Source organism: Larimichthys crocea, chromosome III (genome assembly GCF_000972845.2).
Source record: "Larimichthys crocea isolate SSNF chromosome III, L_crocea_2.0, whole genome shotgun sequence".
NCBI lineage: Eukaryota > Metazoa > Chordata > Actinopteri > Sciaenidae > Larimichthys > Larimichthys crocea.
In genome coordinates, this window is record NC_040013.1 from 14,724,289 (window position 1) to 14,749,736 (window position 25,448).

General features: G+C 42.1%; 1 protein-coding gene across 10 annotated transcripts; it reads right to left on the minus strand.

Moving 5' to 3' along the window:
• Positions 1-88: 88 nt before the first annotated feature.
• On the minus strand, positions 89-24,431 carry LOC104939608 (vinculin). Of its 10 annotated transcripts, XM_019259606.2 has the most exons (25): positions 23,916-24,431; positions 17,771-17,841; positions 16,568-16,718; positions 15,822-15,930; positions 14,354-14,476; positions 13,069-13,229; positions 12,777-12,779; positions 10,853-10,943; positions 10,603-10,750; positions 10,353-10,506; positions 9,947-10,122; positions 9,763-9,861; positions 8,585-8,775; positions 8,120-8,146; positions 7,558-7,757; positions 7,212-7,340; positions 6,894-7,043; positions 6,680-6,788; positions 6,231-6,533; positions 6,014-6,138; positions 5,178-5,363; positions 3,849-4,049; positions 2,638-2,841; positions 2,450-2,554; positions 89-1,984 (listed from the first exon to the last, which is right to left on the minus strand). In XM_019259606.2, exons 1-25 carry the CDS (start codon positions 24,081-24,083, stop codon positions 1,838-1,840), a joined length of 3,531 nt encoding a protein of 1,176 aa, XP_019115151.1. In that variant the 5' UTR covers positions 24,084-24,431; the 3' UTR covers positions 89-1,837. The 10 variants fall into 10 exon arrangements, with proteins under 10 accessions (XP_019115151.1, XP_019115152.1, XP_019115158.1 ...); XM_019259607.2 differs by lacking the exon at positions 12,777-12,779; XM_019259613.2 differs by lacking the exon at positions 3,849-4,049.
• Between the last annotated feature and the right edge of the window lie 1,017 nt (positions 24,432-25,448).

Sequence of the window (25,448 nt, forward strand, 5' to 3'; positions counted from 1 at the left end):
AGCTTCTCTTTAGTACAGCCTCACAGAGCTGTTAGCAGGGCTGTACACTCTTGTTGTAAAGAATACTAATTAACAGACGACTCCCGACGTCATTATAGTCTTTTATTCTTCCAAGGCACAGCAGATGTGTTGGCAGGGCTAGAAGCTATCAGAATACATTCAGGGTGTAAATGAACACATCAAGTACACACAGAAGAACACCCTGTCGCTCTCAGTGAGGGGGTCAGTGACTGCTACATGCTCAGTAGGCCCAAAAAAGATGAAAATGCAGTTAACATTCTGTGCTGCTGTTTAAAGAGCTCTCTAATACTGTTCAAGTGAAGAGGCTTCACACATACACAAACAAATTCTCCATTTAACAGTTTAATTTGCCCAGCCATTGTAAAAATATGCCTGAAAGGTTGTTTTAGGAATGAAAATATGCATTCACTGATCTGATTGCATATAATATTAAGTTACCAATCATGAATCGTTAAACTGCTGTGTAATTCTTCCAAACAAAAATTCTCTAAACCTAAAAAAAAAAAAAAAATCCTGCCAGACTGGCATCAATGATTAATATCATTAAAAGGTTGTTTTTGTTCTCAAACCACCGGGGTTGTTTAGAAAATCTGAGTTAAAATTATGTGTCAGAGCATTCAGTGGGACTACTGAGCTCACACATGGAGAAAAGTCTAAAAATAGGTTGAAGGCGGTCTAATGTCATTGGTTTTGATCGGTTTTGAAAAGAAAAATCCAAACAGTTCAACTGTTACAGAGATAGTGCAGAAACAAAGCACTACAATTAGTAAAAAAAAAAAAAAAAAAAAAAGCAGAAACAAAAAACAAATATATAATAACAGTACTTAAAAAGTATTTCAGGGTCTCTAAAGAAAATAATCTGTTGTTTTGTGATAACCTGGATTTTAAGTGAACTTCATGAAGCATACAGTAATGTAAAACAAATCCTTTGGCATTGTTCACTGTGAAAGTTAAATAAAGTCCAGCAAAGAATTCAAAAACACACATTAAAAACATCTCACTCTGACTTACTGTCACTCATACCGCAACAGTCAATCTTATCTATTACGAGTCAACCTTCCTGCAATCAACAATTTTTCAAATTATACAATCACTTTTGAAAACTGTACCATTTACCTATAAGTCCTAACACTTTTAATCCAGAAGACCGTTTAGTTCTTCAAGTATAAACATCACCAGACAGCGGCGATGATGTATCATCTTTGAATTCATAGATCTTCAGTGAAGAACATCGTTATAACTAAAAGTAAACATGAAGAGAGAGCTCATCGGCCCACACAAGACTCCACACTTTAGTGTCAGTGTATAAAGCTCATATCTGAGTGTTGTCCATAAAACAAATAATTACTGTATATACAATAGACATTAAGAAACTCCCACTGAAAAAGAACTGAATTAAAAGTAAATATCCTCTAGGAGACACGTATCTTATTGTCATCATTTGCCTTTAGAAAATAGAAAAAATTCTCATGCAAAAAATATATACCTGGGATTTGGATAAACTCTTGTAACACAACATACCAAAAATATATATTAAAAACTGTCTCCGATTAGCCTGCGTGATTCCACACATACAGATAAAGGGAACTGGAGAGCAAAGCTTAACTCACTCCAATAAATGAAACCTGCTTATCTAATGCTTCCTGCTAGACACACCCAAACTACAGCAGAGGATGGATCAAAATCACCTGTAGTCTCCTCCCTGAGAAAGTGCACATGTTTACTCATCATGATTAGACACATTGCTACTTTTACTCAAGGTGTGTGCGATCGGTGCCAAGTTAACAATGTTGCTAGTTTCGGTTACCAGGTTTGTTTATTGGTACCAGGGGGTCTTGCGCACCCAGCGAAGGGTGAATCCTGCATCTGTGCGGATCTTGATGGAGGCTGCTTCTGCCTCTCTGACAGTCTCCTTCACTGACTGCATCAGATTCTGGGCATTATGGACCAACATCTCTGTGGCCTGGTGACGGAAACATTTGGAAATGAAGCAGTTAGTTGTGAAATAACAACAGTGATAGGACAAAAATTAAGCCAAGTGGAAGTAGCAGTGCACATTTATTTAAATACCGTACCATTCCAAGTACTATTTTGAGGTACTTTACCTAAATATTTACATTTTCTGCTACTTTATAGTATAATACATGGGGAAATATTGTACTTTTTGTTTTGTTGATTCAAATTAAAAACACAAATACAGTCTATATAGTCTTTGGTATTGTTTGGTAGTGTTCTGAATTAGTCTCTTTTTTTTACCAGCAACATCAAAGTGATGTGCACATTAATGGATCAATAATTAGAATTCAGATATAGCTTTTATAATTGGTGATCAGTATCAGTAGACACTCTGAGCTGAGGTGTCTGTCTCTGGAGAGAGAAAGTTGGATCAGTGCACCACTTCAAATTATGTGTGGTTTTGTGAGTTTACCTGCTCTGACTCCTCTTCACTAATGTTTGTCCGTCCCAGCATGGTGGCTTTAACAGTAGAGAGGATCTTCAGCTGAGTGCTGATGGTGGGGATTCGTTCACACACCTTTGGAAGGAGAGAAGTATATAAATAATATTACATAGGGGACTTTTCCGTAGGTGTTTGTGCCTGTATGAGTTTGTCCTTACCTGTAGCAGATTAGTTCTGATGCGTCTGTCGGTGCACTGCTTGGCCACTTCTTTAGCCAGTCTTGTCACCTCATCCGAGGCCTTGGCAATGTCCTTTGCGCACTGAATCAGGGCTCGTTTGTTCCCACTTCCACCACGCACCAGCCGAGACATTTCTGCCATTAGCAGAGCCATCCGCTTGGCTGCTGCAATGATGTCGTTACCCTGTGAAGAGGGGTGAAGAGGGTGGAGAAGGAAGTAGTAAGAGCTGTGATCAGGATACTGTAGAGAAGCACGGCTTTGGATAAGAGATGGGAATGCAAAGGAAACGTACTGAGTCATGTTTCCACTTATTTTTCTGATAATACTGATGATAATCAAGGTGTAAGGAGCGGAAAATGGTGTTATCAAGCACCAAATGGATGCTAGTGGTTTATATGAATGAATGAGAATTACAAAAGCAAAACAGGCACTAAATTTAAAAGCAGAGGAATGCATGCAGTGTCAGTTAGCATGTTCTTCAACCCTCATGGAAGAAGATTATTCAGAAATAGTAGTTTTGGAGGGAAACAGTGTTGAGGTCCTCACCGTCTCCCTCACATCACAGTCAACTTGAGGTTAGTAACCATGAGGTGATGTTCACAGCGATCAGTACACATCCTGAGACTACGAAGCAGAAGCAGGTGATTATATCAGGCAAGCAGGCACTCTAATGTCAAAACTACATCACCCAGAAATCTTTGGGAAACTGTCATCCATGGCTTCACAGGTGGGCCAGACAACAAGTGATTGACAACAGCGATAACAGCGCGACAGAGCGCCTGGCTCCTCCTTTAAACCACTTTACCTAATCGTGAACATAAGGGAGGGACGTGTGAAGCCAGTACCAGTTTATCCATGTGGTGCAACAAACAAACTTGCCATTCCAACAATCCTCGACCTTTAGTACAACCTTAGCATGACATCAGCATAACCGTGTGTCAACCATGTCTGAATGTGATGTAAAGAGTGTGAAGAGTAAAAAAACAAAACAGCAGCCACAGCTGGTTGGAGGTTTCCATGGTAGTGGCAAATGCAGAGCTCATCACAGCCACAGTGACTCAGCTAGTGCTCCAAAGGGTGTTTCTTTGTCCTGCAGGGCTTCCCTGTGTGTGTGTGTGTGTGTGTGTGTGTGTGTGTGGTCGGTCAAACACTGGTTGTGTGTGCACTCATGTGCATGTATGTGTGCAGACCTTGCTGGACCACTTGCGCGCCTCCTGGTGGAGAGACTGGGCAGCTGCCAGAATGGGTTGATTGACAGGCTGGTTGGAGGGCATCATCAGCAGTTCTGGCTCATAGTCATCCTCACCATCAGTAAACTCATCTTCATCATCTACCTCCCTCTCCTCTACTGCCTCCTCATCCTCAGGCTGGGTGGGGCAAGGGGGCTGGGGCTGGGGTTGTTGGTGGTTGGAGGAATAGGGAGGGAGGCAAAGGAGGGTGGAGGAGGAGGAGGAGGAGGAGGAGGAGGAAAAAAGGAGGAGTATGGAGAAAAAGGGGAAAGCCAAGGATGGCATGAGGGAAGGAAGCATGGGAAAAGGAGGCATTTAGTACAGTATGAGAGGCACTGGGTGGAAGAACAGAGGACAGGAGATTTACAGGAGGGAGGAGGAGCGAATACAAGCACTGTGAAGGAGCAGGGAGAGGGGAGGTGAAACTGCACACACAAAGATGGGGGAAAAAAAGAGGAAAGAGGAGCTGGTTCGGGTTGGTAGCAGGTGGATGATGGGCCTACTCTTGACTCTGGCAGTGGCTGAGTTGACAGTTTCTAAAGCTTTTTGCACAGTCAAAGAAGGTGTAACCAGCAGTTGGTATCCTTCTTGTGTATTTAGGTTTTTGTCTAGCAGTGTGACAGGAAACTGAGTGCCATTACAAGAGATATTTTGTGCCTGGTTTCCAAAGACACCTCTGATGCAAAGATCATTAAACAGGTGTGGAAAAAACTGCCAGGAGAGCTATAGAGGGGAGAACGGTTATGAGCTTCACAAAGAGAGCCAGAGGGCATTATTCCTGAGTAATCAAAGGTTATTTACACAGAATAATTGTTCCCATACACGGTTCCTCCACACACAAAAAACTGGACACACACATACATATAAAACATAGACACCAATAGGGATGCAAAGAAGTCAACTGCAAATATAGTGCACATGTTCTCTACTTTTGCAATAGATGGGAGGCTCGATTGTCTCCACAGATGACTCTTTCTCTTATATTTACATTGTGTATGTGCATGTACATGCAAACACCTCAAACAGATGACAGTTTCCAGTTTCCCTCTGAAATTGGAATCGAGCCACTGATCTCCACATTTCAGCATCAATCAACATCAATTCAAACGAGTGTCAACCGAGAGAAAAATGTACATATTGTGAGTCACATCTACTAATGTGACATGAATACATGACCACCGTGACTAGTTTATTTTTTAGTGTATGTATGCCACTGATTTTGAAACAATAAGCAGTTGATGGGGTGAATATGCGAGCTGTATATTTCTCTGTGTGCTTGTGTGAACTGACCTTGCTTGACCACTTGCGTGCCTCATCGTGCAGCTGCCTGGCGGCCACCATCATGGGCTCACTGAGCACCTCTCCAGCCTTCTGCTCTGGGAACTCTTCATCTTTCTCCTCAGGAGGAGGGGGCCGTGGTGGAGGCACTTCGCCCTCTGGCAATGGGGGCTTGGGTGGTGCCTGCTCATCACTAACCTGGAGAAAACACACAGAGTTATATGTTATATATATGTATATATAGCTATGTAGATCAGGAAGATCAGGGGATGTGAGGGGTAAATATTGAGATCATTTCGTGTGTATGACTTTTGTACCATCCAGTAGTACCAAAAAAGTCTACACACTGGGGCTTTGCTTAGTAACTTAACACTAGGCTGAAAAAACGTTTGTCCCTGGTTAAAAGTTTGAGGCCTTTTATCTCAACAGTCAGTATCACTGTGGTATCAGGACTGTGTGTGTGTGGTTTGATCAGATTTGAACAATGTATGTCAACTGTCAACTGTCATCGCCTATCTCTCATGTGAAATGACCCAAACTGTTGTTTGTTTATTCAAGAATTACTCATAGTAAAAAGCCGAGTGGGAAAATAGGTTTTTGGGAGCTGTAGATTCAGATATTTGATTACATTTTATCCAGTCTTAACCTTTTATTGAATCTACAGAAATGTATCTACATCTAGATTCACATTTACAGTTACACCCAAGGGTTGCAGCTCCACTGGAGCAGTATGAGGTTCAAGGTCACTGCTACCAAAAGAAAAGACATTTTCACTTACACCATCTGTATTAATGTGTTCATTTTTATGAAGTGCTTGATCATTTAAAATTTTACTTGAATGTGCTTACATGGAGCTGGTCCAGGTCAGGTGGTGGAGGAGGGAAGTCGGGCTCTTGGGGTTGGAAGGCTTCTCTAACTTTTCCGACTGCAGCCAGGATCCTCAGACACGAGTCCAAGTAGGCCTTTTGCAAAGCTGTGGAGGAGAGGATGACAAATAGACAGATAATTATGTAAATAATGTCATACAGCATCTTGAACTCTTGTTTGCACAGTGTGTTCCCGTACCCTTATCTTGTATGTTCCCAGCCACCGCCTTAGCATCCATCACCATGGGTGAGATGGTGTGTGAGAGGATGTCTGACGCGTGTTTCACCGTGTCTCTGAAACGCGGATCTTCAGAGTTCTCCACTTCTCTCTTAGCCACCAACAGGACCCGATTAGCTCGTCTTGCTATGCTTGTTGCCCCGGCAACAAGCATTTGGGGCTGAACATTCGCCATGGCAACACGGCACTTATCAATGTCTTTCTTTATAGCCTCCTCAGAGGCATCTAACAGAGATTTGGTGTCGATGGCCTCATCCACCAGGCCTGAGAGACACAAACACACACACACACAAATGTTAATGTAATGTGGGAGATCTATTTGTTGCAGGCTGCAACTGCTACAACTACTTTACAAATATAAAATCTATCAATAATTTAGGTAACTCAAGAAATGTTGAGAAAATCCTCACCAGTGAGTTTCTCCACATTGTCAATCCACTGGTTCTTCATCGTGTCAAAATGCTCATATGCTGCTTTATTCCCAGGATTCTTCAACAAGATCCGAGCAGCAGAGGTCACCTGGTGCATTAACAAACACGTCAGACTGCGTAAGCTCAGTCAGCTACATGTTTCATCCACGTATGCAAGAAATTAAATCAGAGACAGCAAAACAAACATTAGTACCTGTGGCGTGAGCTCTCTGGCATGTTTCACAGCAGCGTGTATGCCTTCTACTGTGCTCTTATTGCCTGTTCCCACGGCAGCAGCCTTCTCTGCAGTCGATCCCAACCGACCGGCGTGGGTCTCGAAGTTCCCTGCACGCTCTTCAAAAACCTATAACAAACATAAAATGATAATATGAGTTTAGTGAGACAATAGACGTGAACATCTTTGATTGGGGTCTCATTCTTTGTGCACATCTGGATGGTAATCACGAGAAATAAAGCTTAGAGGATTCATTGCTGTAAACACATTTGTCACCAGATGTCACAGATTACTGACCTCTCCCCTGTTGGGGGCATCGGGGGGAGCAGTTGCAGCCACAGCCAGCAGTTTGATAGGGGTGGTGGTGTCACTGAAAACATCAGATACTTCTTGGGTCATCACCTCCTGCATGTGCTGCCTCAGGTCCTGGTATAAGCAGAAGATGTCAGTCCACTAGGTGGAGCTCTGCACCAATAGTTTTCAAAATCATGCATCTCACACACACAGCCCAATTTATTTGTTGCTGCAAATGGATGTGTATCATTTCATTCAAATTTAGCCTGACATTTGTGGTATATTTGGAAAGATCTTCTCGATCTTTATGATATATATAGTATGCATGTTTGTGAGACTACTAAGATACCTTGAGGCTGTCCTGCAGTTGTGCGGCTGTAGCCCGTGCATGAGGAGCCTCAGCCTCGCCCCTGCTGGCCATGTCTGCCAAAGATGTCATTAGAGCCTCCGTTCGATCGCAGCGTCCGATCATATCCTGACGGTACGGGCCTAACAGGCCTCCTGCCAGCCTCTTCCCCTCTCCAACCATTCCTCTGATTGCTGCCTGACCTGAGGAGAGACACAGGGCAGAAGTCATTGTCACATCAAATCTAGATACCCATATCTCCTCATCAATATAAACCCATATTTCTTTCTTCATGTCTAAATAAGGACATGTAATTGTTACATGTCCTTATTTGAACATGGAGCATCTCTAAACTGTGACGCAGTGTGTTTGTGGTTGTTGGTAACATGGTCTGAGTACTGAGAATAAAAAGGTGAGAAATGACTTCATATATGTTTTCTTGTAAATTAGATAGGAGGAGGCTCTATTTTACGGTAAATGCTCGCCTCTATAGGGTGGTTTAGAGGAATTATAATTTTAATATCTAAAGAGTGATCTTCTAAGAAAGTACATGGTAGGAGGGTACCTGTGTTCCACTGTAGTATCTCACACTCTGCTCCCAAAAGGAAGCATGCAAGAAGATAAGAAACAATACAATGACAAAACAGGAACAGGAACAGGCATCAAACAAAGCATTAAAAACATTACAATTGCCCCTAAATGACTAGTTATCCAGGTTAGTCATTCGGTGATTCATGCATGAGATACCTCACTGTGGGCATTTAAGGAAATGGCATCAGTCACCAGCCCTGTCATTTTTGCACCACATTCATAACGAGACACTTTGCAGTCTCCTAACGGACCACAAACACCTCACATATTTCAGGATCCCTTAACTGCCGGCTCGAATCCCAGGTGCTGCCATAACCACTTTCACACACTCTCCATCATCCACATCGGCTGACAAAAGGCATGGAAGGTCAGAGCGTTTATTTTTTAACCAAACTAGTACATCATCCCTCCCTAGAGCCGTCATCCAACCCACGCTCACCTACTCCTCTGTCGTCCACTCCGGGGTTGTTCACCCAGCGCAGGGCCTGCTCCATCTTGCCCTCCAGAGTGACGGCAGGTTTAGCTGGTCTCATGTTGGCTACGGCTCGGTTGGTTTTGGACTGCAGGGTCAGCAGCGCTGCCCCAATCTGCTTTGCCAGTGCACGGGCCTCCGGGCTGTCACCTTTACCCCTGAGACAGTAACAGAGACATAATTTGAGGAAGGAAACAGAATAGGTAGTGCTGGAATTAGCCATTAAATACAGAATCCAAACCCAACACTGTTTAACCTCTTAAGCCCGAGCCTCTTTTTTTCAGCCTCTGGTCGAAAATGACATACCCAAAGAGTATATCTCTGCAACTGCTAATTTGCCTTGTGTTGAAGTTGTTTTCGGTGTTTGTGAATATGTCTTATATGTGCTTGTAGCAGAGTGTCTCCTGTTTAATTTAATGTGCGATATGACTGTATTGTTACATGATTAGTACAGTGTTTCTTGCTTTTTGTTGTGGAGTGACTCCAGGGTCCCCCAATTGAGGTTAAGAGGTTAAAGTCAAACCCCTGTTAGACATCACCATAAAGGGAAATACCACTGTCAACATACATTTTGGAAATAAAGATAAAAAGTGTTTATCAAGGAAATATATAATGATTCGTTATTATTTACATATTTAAGACCAGAAGAGTGAAATATTATTTACACACATCAAAATATTTCACATTTTATACGTGTAGCATTTCTTTTGTGGCCTTGTACAGTCAGTACAGTCCTTATAAGATCACACAGTGTTTATAAATCTTAATAGCCACATATTATAAATGTCTTCTCTCCTAGACATGAAAATGTACGATGATCCCTAAAATCTTCTTGTGTACTAGCACAGTCACATTTTTCTCCTTTTAAAGTTTCATCGTTTTTGTGTGAATCTGGAAAACAGCTGGGTCGTTTTACGTTTGCATGTTTATCTCTTGTTTCCTTTTATGGTCAGTACATGCAGTGGAAGTGAAACACGGAAAATATATATTCCTAACGGTGACTCATCTTGCTGTGATTTACTGAGCTACAGTACCAGATATGAAACTCAGTGACAGGAACCTTGAATTTTGTGGTATTTTCCTTTAGGCACTACTAAGCTTTGACCCTCCACCGTGACCCCATCACACCATATTCAAACAGAAACCTTATTGTAGGACTGATGCCCAGGGTTGACAGGCAACAACACATTTTCCAGGCAGGAAACATATGCCAGCCTTTGGTGACATTATGATTCAGTTTGAGCCTACAAAAAGAGGGTCTAAGAATTACATTAAGCATTCACAAAGCATCATCATGGTCATGCACATGCTGGAGGAAGGAAAGCGTACTGTCTGCGTAGCTCCATAAGTCTAGCAGTGAGGCCTGCGATCTCACTGATGGAGCGCAGGATGTCATCCCTCTCTCTGGGGTCTTCACATAGATCTGCGATGCGTTTGGCCTCTGCTAGTAGTGCTCTGATGTTTTCTTCACCCTCAGGACCGCCGTTAGGATCAGCAAGCCAGGCCTAAAAAAATGCCATGTCATCTGATTAAATAGATTTAACATTAATCCACCACAAGACAATATCAAGGTTGGGAAAATGTTACTAAACATTATATATTTTAAGCATTTAGCAGTTACTCTTATCCACATAGCTTTGAGAACAAGAGACAGCAATATACTGTGAGGAGGTGTCATTCACTGGGGAGAGGGTTAACATGGATTACTGTGTTTGAAGCTGTTATTTTATCTGACCTGTGCAGCATCCAGCCTTCTGGCAATGGCCTGCTTGGCATTGATTAGAGCCTCCAGTCTGCGAGCAGCACCATCCACCTTGCCAAATAACAAGTCTAAGCCCTGTGAGCACTGGCCTGCACGCTGCACACACCCTGGGGTCGGGCCCTGGCCTCTGCCATGAATGAAAGACACACAGGGATGACACATAAGGACAAAAATGCATTACATGAACACAGGGAAGTAAAGAACTCTCGTACAAATACACTACCTGGCTCGTAGATCCGCGATCTGGTCAGTCATTTGTCCCAGAGCTTTAGCAGTTGCCAGTATGTCTTTTCTCTCCTTCCCAGCACACAGCTCTCCAACTTTACCAGCTTCATCCAGTATCACACGCAGGGCGACCTCACCGGGGTCTCCTGGGGACACATGTTAGATGTTAGACTACAGGATCACTTTGTGGTTCTAACATCTAAAAACCTGATTGAGTGTCTCAGCAGAAGGCGTAAAAAAACTATTACCTGGCTGTCCATGGGGGTCTTTGAGCCAGGTTTTAGCTTGTGCCATCTTTGACTCAATCAAAGCCAGAGATCTCTTCAAAGCCTCCATATCCTGAGATAAAGACAAAACACAGCATTGTGTATAGCTTTGTCACAACAGCAGCAGCGAGTGTACAGCTTTAAATGATGCCATGATAAAGAATTGTCTGTGACGACTTGAGTAGTTTTTTATTATTTAGTGTTCTTACAATTGATATGTTGGCTTGGTAGGTTGTGAGCCCACATTCAAGGAAAAAGTGTTACACCAATAAAAATACCTAAAACAATGCATTAGTCTGTGTCTTAATAGTTGGCACTCTAAGCCCTGAGGCCTTTTTTTTTTGCCTCCAAAAATTGCATCACAATCACTAAAAATGCTAAGTAATTTTCTCATAACAGCTCAGCCCTGTAAGCAAACACTCCACAAACAGGTGGGGACTACTTTCACCTGCGGATTAATACACATTTGCTGTGTAAATCAGTATTTACAGCAAGAGGGCTGTAGATGGTTATATCAATGTCTATAGTATGTCAACCTTTGGCTGCACAAGTAATCCTTGTTGGATCAATTGATTGTTGGTTTTCATCTTTTTGTGTGATTTATTGACAACAAAAAGAAATCTAAAATATCACCAGCTTTAACTAATGGAAATTTGGGATTTAATTATCAATTTATTGATAATCTATAAACATTATAGCTGAAAACTTTGTAAGGTTTACACTGTGTGTTAGTCGGCCATGGTCACTGTGTTAAAAGTGTTGCAGCCAAATGTACCTACTTAATTGTGGGCTCACAATCTATCCCGGAAGTTACTTTTATAAATGTTTATTATCAATCTGTAAAGCAGTGTTCATTTAAGCATAAATAAAGCCATTAGTAACAACACAAGCCTATAAGTTGTAAAGCAGCTTTCAACAATTCTATATCGGACGATTAATTAAAAGACATGTTGTTAAAAATAATATTAATTACGATAAAGGGGAAAATTAGATATTTAAGGGAGGATGACGACTTCACATCTAAAATGTCACAAACTCTTTTATTGCTTTGTAATTGACGGAGGGAAAAAAAAGACCTTTTCCAGCTCAGAGGAGAATGAACCGCTTAAATGGAACCGTTCAATACAGCCCCTCTATTATGGATGTGCCTGGACACCAACCAGCTTATTTCTATAATTCATGACCTGAGAGGAGGGCAGTCATCGTGCGCCAGCAGTTTCCCCACACACCGACAGTAAGTGCTTATCACAGCTTATACACAGAGTATGCGGTATGTCCACAGCAAAAAAACACACACACACACACACACACACACACACTCACACAAGAACACAAACAAACAGATCATTATCTGAGGTAGCTGTGTGCAGAGAAACATGCAGGGTTACAGGTTAGACTAGTGAAACAGATCTTAACTTTAATGGTAAGTGATCTCATGACACAATGTGCCCAAAATATTTCCAACAATTGTCCTGCCAAAAACAACATCTTATTGTGCTCCTGACAGCTCTATGATACTGTAAACATCAGCAACACGAGAAGGAAAATACCACAATTGAAGATGTACTGAATTTCTGAAGCAGTTATTGTTAAAAAATAAAAGTTATTTAGCTTAAAAAACTTAAATAACTGTCATCTGTTTCAAGCCATTTGACTCAAATGGACATTTAGAGACAAACAGATGCACATATAACAATATAGTGATGAAGTATGTGTACTGAACATCATCACGTCAGGTAACAGTCAGTGGAATAAAACACATGACGCACTTATTTTTAAAAAAGCAGCATGACAGATACGTATGTAAGCATGAGGACATGTTTCCTTCTTCCTCTTTCTCTCACACACACACACACACACACACTTGCATGCTGGAAACTGCAGAGGTGGAGAGAAACAGGCTTACCTTCTACAGGGAGGAAAAGAATGGAGGAGGAAGGTAAAGAAAGAAAAGAAAAAAGAAAAAACCAGGAGTTATACTACCGAGCGAAAAGAAAAGTGGAGACAGAAAGTAAAGAGTGAATTTTTTGGAGATGCTCTCTGCAGCACAGAGGGATGTGTGGATAGAGTGTGTGGCTATGTGTGTGTGTGCAAACAGGCACTCCAAAGCAAAAGTGATTATCTGAGTTGTTGTTTTTTTGGGGGGGTGGGATATAAAATGGAGAAAATCAGAGTTTGAATGTGCAGTCTGGTCGTACCTTATTAGCCCAGGCGTCTTCATCCCATGTGGTGAGCTGTAAGACTCTTATGATTTCGCTGATTTCAGCGCTCATCTTTTCAAACGTGAACCTTCTGTTCCTCTCCGCCTCCTCCACGCCGGCTCCTCGACTGCTCTTGGTTGCCACAAAAATCTTTATAGCTGAGGACAGAAACATGATTACTATCAAAGTAACATGTTCTGCCATCAGTCTTTAAAGCTGCATTAGCTCAATTTTTGGCCACTTGGGGGCAGCCAAGCAGATACAAACCAATATAAGTTTTCACTGGAGTGGTGTTTCTGACCACTTGATGAATGTAAGTCCAATATTAACTCTCCTTTTAGCTCTGTTTTGGTCTCCACCAACTCCTAAAGGAAATATTTGGCTCTTAAGCTACTAAATACGCCACCACTGCTGTGTTTCCACTGCATAGTACAGCTCGACTCAACTCGACTCAACTCGAAATAATACCTGGTACTTTTTTTGGCATCATCTCGGTTGAGTTTCCAGGTGAGCTGAGCCAATTGTAAACAGTGGAGTGAAAACACTGCATTCCACTCATTGCGTCTCATTGTTTGCACTCTTGATCTAGGATTTTCCAAACTTTTTTTCAGAAGTTGGTCCTTGCTGTGACAAACACCTACGCCTTCAACAGTCTCTATGTTACTGTGTTTGTGTCGTGCTGAAGTTATGTCACAGCAGTTTATGATGATGACTATGACCATCAAGTAAGAATCACGCCTAGATTGAGCAGAAAAAAGGAAACAAGGCTTATGCCCACCAGGCGGTGACTAACTTGCTTAGCATGTAGTGCACAGTGTACAGTTTGTCAGAGCTTTTCACTAAAAAAAAGGCAAAATACTGGGGCCAGAAATGTGAGAGTGAACCAAAACACAAAAGTTTCAGGCTGAAAAACAAAAAGATAATAAGAGAAACTATGCTGAAATGTTACACAGTGCTAGGTGAACGACCGGCGACCCTTCTCACATTATAAAAATATTGATTATAGCAATTTGTTCGTGATCTTGCCAGATCAAAAAGTTTCTGACATTACATCCATTATAATGTACAGCCTACAAAAGCTGCGACAGTGTTTCTCTTCTCTTCTCTGGTGCAGCATACAGTATGAGAGAGAGCAGCTAGTGGGCGATGTGTGTATAGTCAGTCTGACATCCGTGGCAACTAATGACTGTAATTATCAGCGTTGCCATAACAACTGGTGGATGCTCAGTGACCTGCACTGTCATTTGCACACAGTCACACAGACACAGTCACACATACACACCTGATATAAGAACAGGCAGCAGCTCTTTGACAGTGTTCATGGAGTTGATTAGCATCTGTCTGTGCTCTTGGTGCGTCAGCTCCTGCTGCCTCTCCTCAATCATCTTTGACATTTTGGTCATCCCTGAGGAAAAGAAACACTTTATTGTTCTGCAAAAGTTAGTGGTTACCAAACTCAAACCAAACAGCGGGTCTGAGCAGCAGCAAATGGTAGTGACCTTGGGTTTAGCATCACAATTTTAACTACACTTGAACAATCAGAGGCCAAGGGCGTCCTCCAGCGTATTCATCGGTTGAGTAGTTCCAACACATCAAAACAGATTCATTACTTCATGAATGACCAATCTCGTACAATGACGGCATCGGTCAAGTGTGAGAAAACCTTGGCATCAGATTTCTACCAGCTCATTATGCCATCGTGCACTGACAACACAATTGACCTTTTACCTCTGATGATAAATAGTCTGCTTATGGTCCCGCTCTCTGCCAGTGAAAACACTCTGATCTTTAATCACAGCATCTCAGTGTCAGAGGAGCGCTCATTTAATTTAGTTTTTCATCCTGAGAGATGAATATTTTAACCCAGAGAACAGTCCAAAACAAAGGTTGATTGCACAGTTCATGTTTTAGTGGTGGCCCTCTATAAAGCATCATCACAAATGGCTAATAGTGTGATGCATTTGTAGAGTAAGAGTAATTATCTGGACAGCTTACTGAATGCATACTGATTTTAAGACACAAATAGTTTCATTGTCAAATAATCTGATGATTATTTGCTTCATTCATTGATGTTTTAGTGTATAAATGGCCAGAAAATTGTGAAATATGTCCTTCACAAGTCCATGGTGACATCTTCTAATTGCCTGTTTTGTCCGACCAACAGTCTAAAACAGATATTTATTTTACTATCACATAAATTATCACAATTTAGAAGATGGAATATTTTACTATCACATAAATTATCACAATTTAGAAGATGGAATGAGGAAATGTTTGGCATTTTTTCTTGAAATCTTTTCTTGTTTTACCAATTTCTTTTCAATTTTTGTTTTGACTAAGTGTTAGTGCCCTGCCCATGCTCATAACAGATATTTTTCAGATTTACTGTAAACTGGACATTAAATATAGGATTTCTAAATATAATTTGAGTCCATTTATTGCTCACTTGGTTTGTTAGCAGTAAAACACACCTGTTTAGTGAGATACTTTATATAAAAGATTTAATTTACCTGCAACATTTCCTGGTTTGATTCTGGCTGAGGACTCTCTTACCATATTATATCTCTCTTACCATATACTGTATTCCCAAATACATTTTGGATAAGGGCGCCGTGATTATCTGTGTCAAACTGTATGAAACTTCACCCATAAGTGGCATTTTATAAACCACATGGAGTTGTCCTAACTGAGCAGCAGCTTTAAAGTAGTAGTTTTCTTTCTTTAAAAAGAAAAGGAAAACTCCTGCTGACCTGGTCCCAGGTTCTTGGTGTAAGTGATGAGGTCCTCCATGGTCTCCACCACCTCAGCTACTGCCAGATACTCTAGGATACCTTTACACACACGTATTATCTTACGCACCTGCGACACAACACACACATAATCATAAGCAGATGAGAGCATGTATACGGGCGTAAAACAGGCTGATTACGATGATTAGAGACAAACTACTTTAATGAGAACAAAAATTCAATGTGTGCATGAGCTTTTTTTCATTTCCTGATGTTTGTGTGGTGTTTTTGTTTGTGTGGTATGTGTGTGTGTGTGTGTACAGTCTTGTGATGTACGTCTTGTGACTGTGAGAAGATGTTCAAAAATGAAGCCAGTGGTGAGACGTGGTGAGCATTATCACGTGCCCAATGTGACTCCACTTATGGAGCTGCCGTCAAACATTCAACACACACACCATCCAGGCTGGTGCATAGCATATCCTCATACACACACATACACACACAGCCAGTCACACACACAAACACACATCCTGAGTTATGACAGAGGGAAGTCATTTGATCTCAGTGATTAGATCTGGCTGCATTTGAGACTCCATTACAGACTTGCTCTAAGCTGAGTTCCTCCTTCCTCTGTGCAGCTATATAAAGCTTTATTTCCCTGAAAGATGCCACACCTCTGAAGTAAGAGTGATTCTCAGGACACACACATGGATATAAAGACACAAATAACACAACACACACACAGGCATACACACAAACATACACACCTCGGCCTCGTCAAAGGTAAGGAGCAGGTCCGACGTTCCGGACAGTATCCCTCTGGATCCATCGATCAGGTAATCCCGTGCAGGCACAGAGTATGGATCTGCCTTTAGCATCTGAGCCGCCTGGACGAGCTTAGAGCTCGAATTCTCCACCCTGAAAAAAAAACACAGCTTTAAAACACAACATATACATTTAACAATAACAATTTACCACTTTGTAAATCACATAAATCAGATCTTATATGTGCCAAAGAAAGCCATCTGCCACTCGGTTAAAGAAACTGCTCTCGTGCTAACAACAGATGGTTTCAGGGCTTACAATATTCAAGGAGATTTTTCTGTTATTTCTGCATTTTAAAGGTCATATAAAGCTCCACATAAAGAGCTGTTAAACGGCTTTGAACGTCCTGTAATTAAACCTGGTATTCACAGTTTTAATCTGCCAATATCTCATTAACTATGCCAAAGCATGGTCAAAGTTTTGGGCTTTAATGTCTAGATGAATGATTAGTTTAACCTGAAGAGGGTGATGGATTTTAAAAGCACTCGAATAAAACCAAGTCCCTCCTCTTTCTGACCCCCATTGGTCAGGGTATCAATGGCTGCTGGTTCATCTATATTTAGGCTGGTTCACATTCCCACACGCCCCCCTTCTAAGCCCCGTGAGTGAGATTTATGGTGTAATGCCGTGTGTATGTGCGAGTGGGCCCGAGAGAGCAGTGTGTGTGTGGATCTGCTTGAGGTCTTCAAACTAATTGGAAAATTAAAAGACAAGCAACAACAGACAAAGCAATCACGCAGAGGCGGATTATATCAAACGCACAGTAAAAGTACGAACATACACACAAATGCAACACACACAGAGTGAGCAAACACAGCCTGATGTCTGAGTCCAGGAACTGCTGAGTAGCAGCTCTCTGTCGACAGTTCAGCTCTTTGGATGCAAGCTGGAAAACAACAAACAGCCTCTCAGAGGCCTGGATGCTGGAGTCTGACAGTCACCCGGGCCCAGCCTCAGAAGTGGCTCTTTGTTGCAGCTGGGAACGCAGCCACGTTTCCTGACATTAAATCGGCTGGAATCCTCTTTTTAACAAGTGCTCTGTCTGCTGAGATAAAGTGGATCATTTCCATGATTTTGTCTCTGGGTATTTCTGTGAGTGGCTGTGGGTGAGAGAGGGACAAAGAAGCACTAAGAGACAGACTTACTTGATAAACGCAGGAGGCATGTCTCTCTTCATCACCTGGTCCTCGGTGGTTTGAACTGTCTCCTTCCCCACCTGCAACACACACGGATGGACCATTTATTTTATTATCATTAGCTGCAGCGAGACAGTAAATGGTATTCAAGCGAGCCCTATTAATAGTCTAAAGGGTGAATGGGTATGTATCAATTCACACCTATTTCAACCATGCGTGCATGTCATATCTTTAAAGCTTTAGGGGATGCAGTTCGAGCTGAGGTCGACTCATCTGTTTTTCTACATGAGGGCACATTGGAGTAAAAACTTTAGAACTAATTTGATGTAACTTTACAGACCAAACACTTGTGTGTGGCCGTGAAGTGGAGAAGTTTAGTGCTGATAAACACAGCGCCAGTGATGCAGAAGATGTTTGTTAGCAGTGTAATAATCATTAAATCAGGCACAAATGATATTTGGGACTCTGTAACAAGGTTGGTTTATTTTTACTGAGCAAATTGAACCTGATAGTCATGACTGTAAGTATTGATTTTTCTATTACAGCTACTTTATTTTCTCTTTCTTCTGTATCCCCGAATGTTTTCTTCCTGAATGTGACTCGAACTCCAACCTTTGACATTTTTATGCCCTCATGTGCACTGAGGAAGCTGATTATATATTCTGTATATTTCATTAGCACAAATTTAATATTCACATGTATGTGTAATCGATATGATACATACCAGTTTCTAACAAACAAAAATAAGCGTTTATGTCCTAATGTGCATATTATTGTATATATAATATCTACTTTTTAATTTTATTTTTTAAATTTTCCACATCTTGACATTGCTGACTATCACTTTAACGTTAACGTTAATTGTTTTTCATCTAAATATTTCTGTTATTTTCTGTGCGGCCTAGATTTTGGTTTTATGTCTTTGGAAGTTAGATCTTTTGAAAACTCTGAGAGTTTATTAGCTGCAAATTCATATCTGATATAAAATCCGGCTCGTGGAAGTAGAGTAAGAGCGGTGCACTGTCATAAAGTCAGTAATGAGACGTTCATCAAAGAAACAATTTCATCTCTCTCATAGTTTCCCAGTTTTGTCATAGAAATTGTATAAATCACTTGTAAACAGACAGTGGGTTAAAAATGTAAACACAGACACACGTCAAGGTTACATTACTCATTTCTTCTGCAGATGTTTGAATAGTGACGCGGGTAAACGAAAAAAAAAAGCATGTCTCACACAACACACAAACATGCACCTACACACACACTTGAGATGCGATTTCGCTGAGATGATGTCTGTTTCTGCTGCGTGGATGAAAGTCTGTTAATAGACTTTCTGGCTCCAGAGACTCAGGAGGCAGCCATCGCAGTGTGCGTTCAAAACAACACAGTTTCACCTACTGCGATCCAACCAGTCTGCTCTTCACGTGTGATTTATTTTCAGTTTTTACAGACCATTTTGCAATTAAAGACTCTGCTGACTTCCTATTCACTGTGGCTGGTAACATAGCAAGAAACCCAATTACAGTTGCTCCTCTTTGCCAGTATTACATAAAAAATGAATGTCATTATCAGTAATAGTATTTTATTTACTAAAGAAACAAGAAATATAGTGTAATAAATGTTTCTATCTTTGTTGAAGCAGTGTAAGCAACACAAAATAAGTATGAAAGGATCAGTCTACTGTAGCTCAAGTTTTAAGCCTGAACTTGAACTAAACACCAGTAAACCTTTAATCCTCTAAACAACGAGGACACTGACCACATGCAGGGATAGTACTGAACGTCTATTTTGTCACCTTTCTCATTTCTTTGTATGATACTGTATCTCTGCTTTGTCACTGTGACTGTTCATACACACTGATGATGTGTTTTAAGGGATAAAATATGTTTTTCTGCAAATTTCCTTGTTTAAAAGAAGCAGGGAGATTCCCAAGTCTAAAATGTGAGGAATGCAGTTCTACAAGTCGAGCATACACTGATGAAACTCTCCAGATGAGCTCGCCAAATCACATCAGGTGACTGATCAAAGAACTGTGTGAGTTTCCTGTAAGCAGCAACGCTTGGCATCAATAATACATAATTAATGAAAAGTTAAGTGGTTTGCCGGACACACTGACAGCGTGATGTATGTGTGTGGTGGCACAGACCGAAAGGTGTGCCTGCTTCAGCAGGAAAACAGACGACTGTCAGTCAAAGCTGGCACAATACAACCTGGTCTCATCTCAGATCTGCAGGCGTCAGCTGTGATGTGGGTACTTTTAGAAAACTAACCTCCTTTTAAAAAATCTTCTCCTGCAAGTAATTACGCATTATTTTTATTAGAGAAGGTGGCTTTGGGCTCAGAGACAATGACCACACATTCACAATATCAGAGGTTCAAATTTAGCTGTTGCATGCCATCCCTCTTCTCCTCATTTCGACTTTCTAGTTCAAGTTCGCTATCAGTTCAAGGAAGAAATCCTCCAAAAATACATTAATATAAAAAATCATGGATATATCAAGGATGTTTACGATTAGGATAAGTAAATTATTTATAACATATAAGAACCAGAGCCTGAACTCGAGACCAATTACTATTCGTCTTGTGTCGCATTTGAGTTGTCCATAAAATGAACGTAAGTCAATATTCACTCTCTCTTTTTATCTCTGTTTTGGTCTCTTCCAACTGTTCAGGGAAAATGCTTTAATGTTAAATGCTTCAATATGTTCTCAGCTACGTGTAAACCTTGTCTTTCTGCTGTTTGGTGCGTATAGTACAGTATATCAGATGTATGTCCACTGCTGCTGTGAAAGAGAGGGAACAAAAACATTAAAGTTGCAGGCTGTGGGGCTGACACATAGTGATTTGATACATTAGTGTAGTGTAGTACAGCTTTAACTATGATTATACACTAACCATTTCAACACTAGAAACCACAATAAAATGTAAAATAAATGATACAATTCTGCTCTATAATACAAGCCAGGAGTAGATTTAAGGCAGACTGAGAAGCAGAGGGGATGTGTGAACACACAGCCAGAAACTCATCCTGGGTCTGCCAATGAACAAGAAGAGATGGAACGTATTTACATGGTGGAGCAGGCTGAGAGCAGTTGGTGTGTGTGTGTGTGTGTGTGTGTGTGTGTGTGTGTGTGTGTGTGTGTGTGTGTGTGTGTGTGTGTGTGTGTGTGTTCATGGGGGGTGGAGGTGGGTGGACTATGAGGCTTGGCAGAGTCTGGTCTGAAGACGCCAGAGATACTTTCCCTCCCTCACAGGGTGCCGGCGTCCAACTGAAAGTGGCTGTTTCTCTTCCTCTCTCCATCTTCTTTCCTCATTCTGCATCACGCTGTTCGACAGTTTTAGCTGACAGACCTCGCATCCCTCCTCTCCCTCTCTCTCTCTCTCTCTCTTTCTCTGCTCTGTTCTGTCAGTGTGTGGTTACTTCACTCAACAGTAAATCTATTTATTCCTTCCTTCCCATCCCCCTTCTCAGACATGCTCAGGATCTATGTTGACTCCTTCAGGAGCAGATACTTCACAAACACCACTGTGGCAGCTCTGTCATCAGCACAACTTCTGCAAGCTCACACTTTCAACCAAATACACCAGCAGCATCTTTCAGACCTTTAGTTGAAAAGGCGTCAACCCATGTGCAACCATTGACAGATTTAAACTGACACCATCTTGCATGTGTGAGTGTCTAAGTGTCTCAGTGACCTAGATTTTAAGTACCCCCCACAGCCAGCCCACCCTGGATGGGGTTAACAGTGTAATTGTATCAGTGTGCAGTGGGACTCTTGGGGTGATGTTGGCATCTTGCTGTATACTGTGTTATATCTTAGCTCAAACTGCACAGGTGTAGAAATGAATCAGCTTTCTAAAATAAAGCATGCATGCTCAGAAGTGTGTGTATTTTGGCTTTAAGTGTCCTTTACATCCAATTAAGTTTATCTACCCAGCAACCAACCACTGCTGATTTTTACAGGCTATGTTCTCAAGCACCTTTTGTGCTCTCTTTCAGCACCTTCTTGTCACCCACTTATTAACTTTCACTCCTCTGTCAGTGAACTACGCTACATAACCATTCATCATGTCTTCTTCAGCTGCATATGTATGCATTTAGCTGTCGGGGAATACAATAAGCTTCAAATCTTCTAGGAAATGCTCGCAGCTGACGGCATTTTAAACTTCTTATTGCATCCAACTTTTCCTCTGTTGTTTCATTCCTCTGCTTTATACTAGAATCTCTCCACACTAATAACATTTCCTTTGTCCAGCACCTTCCAGTGTCACTGTGTCCTCAGCCCTTATCTCTCCCTGTAGCCTTGCGTCTCCATCATCAGAGACCCTGCGACATGCCCGAGGCTGCTATTAGCCTCCTTCTGCTTACCGTCTGGATGGATCAACTGAATGGATCAACGAGGACAAGCAGAGAAAGAGAGAGAGGTGTGCCCTGTGATAGCAGTGGGATATCAAGGACAGCTGGATCGTATCGCACGAAAAAGGGGATTTTTCCACAAAGACGCACAACTGAGTAGTCATTATCAGTTAATGGGATATTTATCAAAACGATCTTATGTGACCTTGCAAAGGAAAGCAGGAGACTTCATTTACTGCAAGTGGTTTTAAAGCAACAATTCACACAACAAACACTATAAAATATCTTTTCCTCTTACAAATGGCAGACTATCCATTCATATAGTTTCCATAGGACGTCTTCAAACTGCTGAAAATCCATTTAAATGGATGGACTGCACTCTGATTAAGAGGAAAACAAAACGTTGGTGTGTTTAGATGAGCAGTCCCTTTAAAAAATTATGACTAATAATGTGCAGTTTGTCCTCTTTATGTTGTAAAATGCCAAAATTGATGCCATGAATCTTTTTCCACACTTACAATGTCAGAGACCACTTTAACTAAGAAAATAATGGAAGATATTCCAGTCACTGATGCGCAACAGATGGACACTGACAATAAGATAAAATGACATTTTTCACAGCTGAAATGTATTTGTTCCACTTGAAAATCCTTCTGACTATCCTATCTACATGTTGAGTAATATCACAGAATGCATTTAGCCAAGACTTGCGGGTCCAGCCAACAGCTTTAGTCCTTTTCCAGCACTAATGCAATGCAGCAACAAAGAAGTAGACTAAGCCTGTTTAAACCTTGATAAAACAGAACATAGACAGCTCCATGGTTTGCCAAACCAGCGTCCTGATGAAGTCTGCTCCACCAAGTGTGGCCTCCCACACTTGGAGATAAAGTCTAAAATTAACAACTTCAAACATCTTTCTTTTCTCCCTTTTCAGACTCAATAATTAAAGCCAGTGTTTCTTTCTGTTGCTGCTTTCTTATGAGTGAGTGAAGCCCAGTCGCCCCTGCATCGATTAAAAACGACCCCATGCAGCATTAATGATGTGGTCCGTATTGATTTTTCCAGTCAGTGCATACAGAGCATGCATCAGTGTCTGACTGAAGTTTTGCTATACAAAATGACCATTTAGACTCAAGATGACAGAGAAGAAACGAGACTGAGGAGTTGGGGAAAAGAGAGAGCAGGGAGGAAAGTGTGGGAGTTATAGATGAAGGGAAGAAGTGGGGTGTGTGTTAGATGAGTGTATTTATTCTCTGTGTCATCTGTGCATTTGCTTGTGTGTGTGTGTGTGTGTGTGTGTGTGTGTGTGTGTGTGTGTGTGCAGGAAAGAGAGAAAGATGGGGGGGGCACGCATCCTGTTAATTCAATCAACACTCATTTTCTTCCGCCCCACAAACTTCATTAAGGTCAGCGGCCATCTGATTATCAGTGGGGTCAAAGTTTTTTGTCATGTTGTGGTTGTGTTGCGTGCGCACAGACGCGCACCGAGGCGCACAAAAAAAAAAAAAAACTACTGCAGGAGCTCGTGAATCACGCATGAGCGTCAGCTGGGTGCATGGCAGTTTTATATCATTTTAATGGCGAGCAAAGATCAAGATGAGGGTTGCCATAAATCCAGCAGGACTGCCCCACAGAAAAATAATGAACTGCACCATGTGTGGTGACCTAACATTTTTAATAATTTATGATATTAATTAAATGCAATCCATGATCAGTCATTGCATCAGTGTGTCTCCACATATGTTGGGAAGTTTGCATGATAAATGTCACCGGTTGGAGTGAGAACTCGGGACTCACCCGCACAAGGTTGCTGACTGCCGCCTGCACCGCGGCCACCGGCACCGTCAGATCTGGGATGGCTTTACCGTCCACCTCCCCCTCCTCGTGCATGATGACCAGGTGGGAGATCTGCTGGGCCACCGGCTCCAGGATACTCTCGATGGTCTTGGTGTGAAACACCGGCATCGTGAACGACTTTTACCGCAGACCCCAATAGAAGAAAAGCGACTGGTCGCTCCAGCACTGAAGATCCCCCCTCTCTCCTCTCCTCTCCTCTCCTCTCCTCACCGACACAGGCAGGAGGACAAAATCCCCAGTTATCAGTCCAGCTCCTGAGACGAAACCTTCATGCGTATCTCTCCCCTCCCGGTGTGCACCGTCTCTTCGGTAAAGGCTGGACTCAGACGGTCGGTGTCCTCCGGTGGGAGCGACCCAAATCGTGACAGAAGGAATCACCGCCCTCCGCCCAATCACAGCCAAGGAATACAGCTGCCAAGCGGGTTGGTGCTGGTGTGCACTGACGCCCCCCCACACCCACACCTACACACACACCCACACACACACACACACACACACACACACACACACACACACATTGCAAGTGAGAGCGCTTCCCAAATTACGTCATGCGTGCCAGTGGCCCCAAAAGGGAAAGTGCTGGGGTAACATAATGAGAAGAGATTGTGATAAGATATGGGAGAAGGCGTGTGTGATGAGGAGGGGGCTAACATCTACAACAAGGCAAACATGATTGTGTTTGGGAGCTGCTCCTTGCTGCCAGGTAAAGATCAGCTTCACATCTGTGAAACCACAGAGGACACTGCTGGAGATTGGACGAGGAGCTGCTCCAGAGCCTGTTATATTGAAGAAAAATGGGGTTGTGTGTGTGTGTGTGTGTGTGTTTTAATGAATCTTTAAACCTGCATCTGACACATGATCTATGTTCATTAAACGGTGGGTCAGGAGTTCATGTGTCCAGGCCTAAATGTCCAGGTCTAAATAAAGACCAAGGATTCAACTTGCTGCTGGCTGCAGCTGAGGGAAGGAGTCTCTTCAACAGACGGAGACTCACGGATCCTGTCCTGCACCGCACCCATGCACTGTTTCTCCAACTTCTTTGCTTTGAGGCTGTCCCGCTGGTTTTAACACCTACCAGACAGGTTGCACTTGCACTTAAAAACGAGTGTGCATTAAAGCAGTTCTTTTGCTGTCAAACGCATTAAAAAGAGAAAGAATCTGATTTGTCCTGTGTTATCTGTAACCTTTGTGTGTGTGTGTGTGTGTGTGTGGGTGTGGGTGTGGGTGTGGTTGCTGGTAGGGTTGTCCCTGCTCCTCAGATCTCCTCAGATGTGTTGGGGAAACCAGAGACCCCAGCAGAAAAAACAGCAGTATTTATACCCCTGAGACCTGGTGTTGACCAAAGAGCCTGCAGCCAAGAGATCCCTCTGTGTGTGTGTGTGTGTGTGTGTGTGTGTGTGTGTGTGTGTGTGTGTGTGTGTGTGTGTGTGTGTGTAGATAAGCGTCTGCAATCCAAACCAGAGTGACTGGACA

Bases quoted from the DNA above. Each gene is read 5' to 3' on its own strand.
- LOC104939608 (XM_019259606.2), bottom strand. From the start codon at position 24,083: ATGCCGGTGTTTCACACCAAGACCATCGAGAGTATCCTGGAGCCGGTG. The intron at 16,719-17,770 runs GTAAGTCTGTCT...TTTTTTTTTCAG, and splicing joins ATGCCTCCTGCGTTTATCAA to GGTGGAGAATTCGAGCTCTA. The intron at 7,341-7,557 runs GTATCTTAGTAG...TGCTTATACCAG, and splicing joins AACTGCAGGACAGCCTCAAG to GACCTGAGGCAGCACATGCA.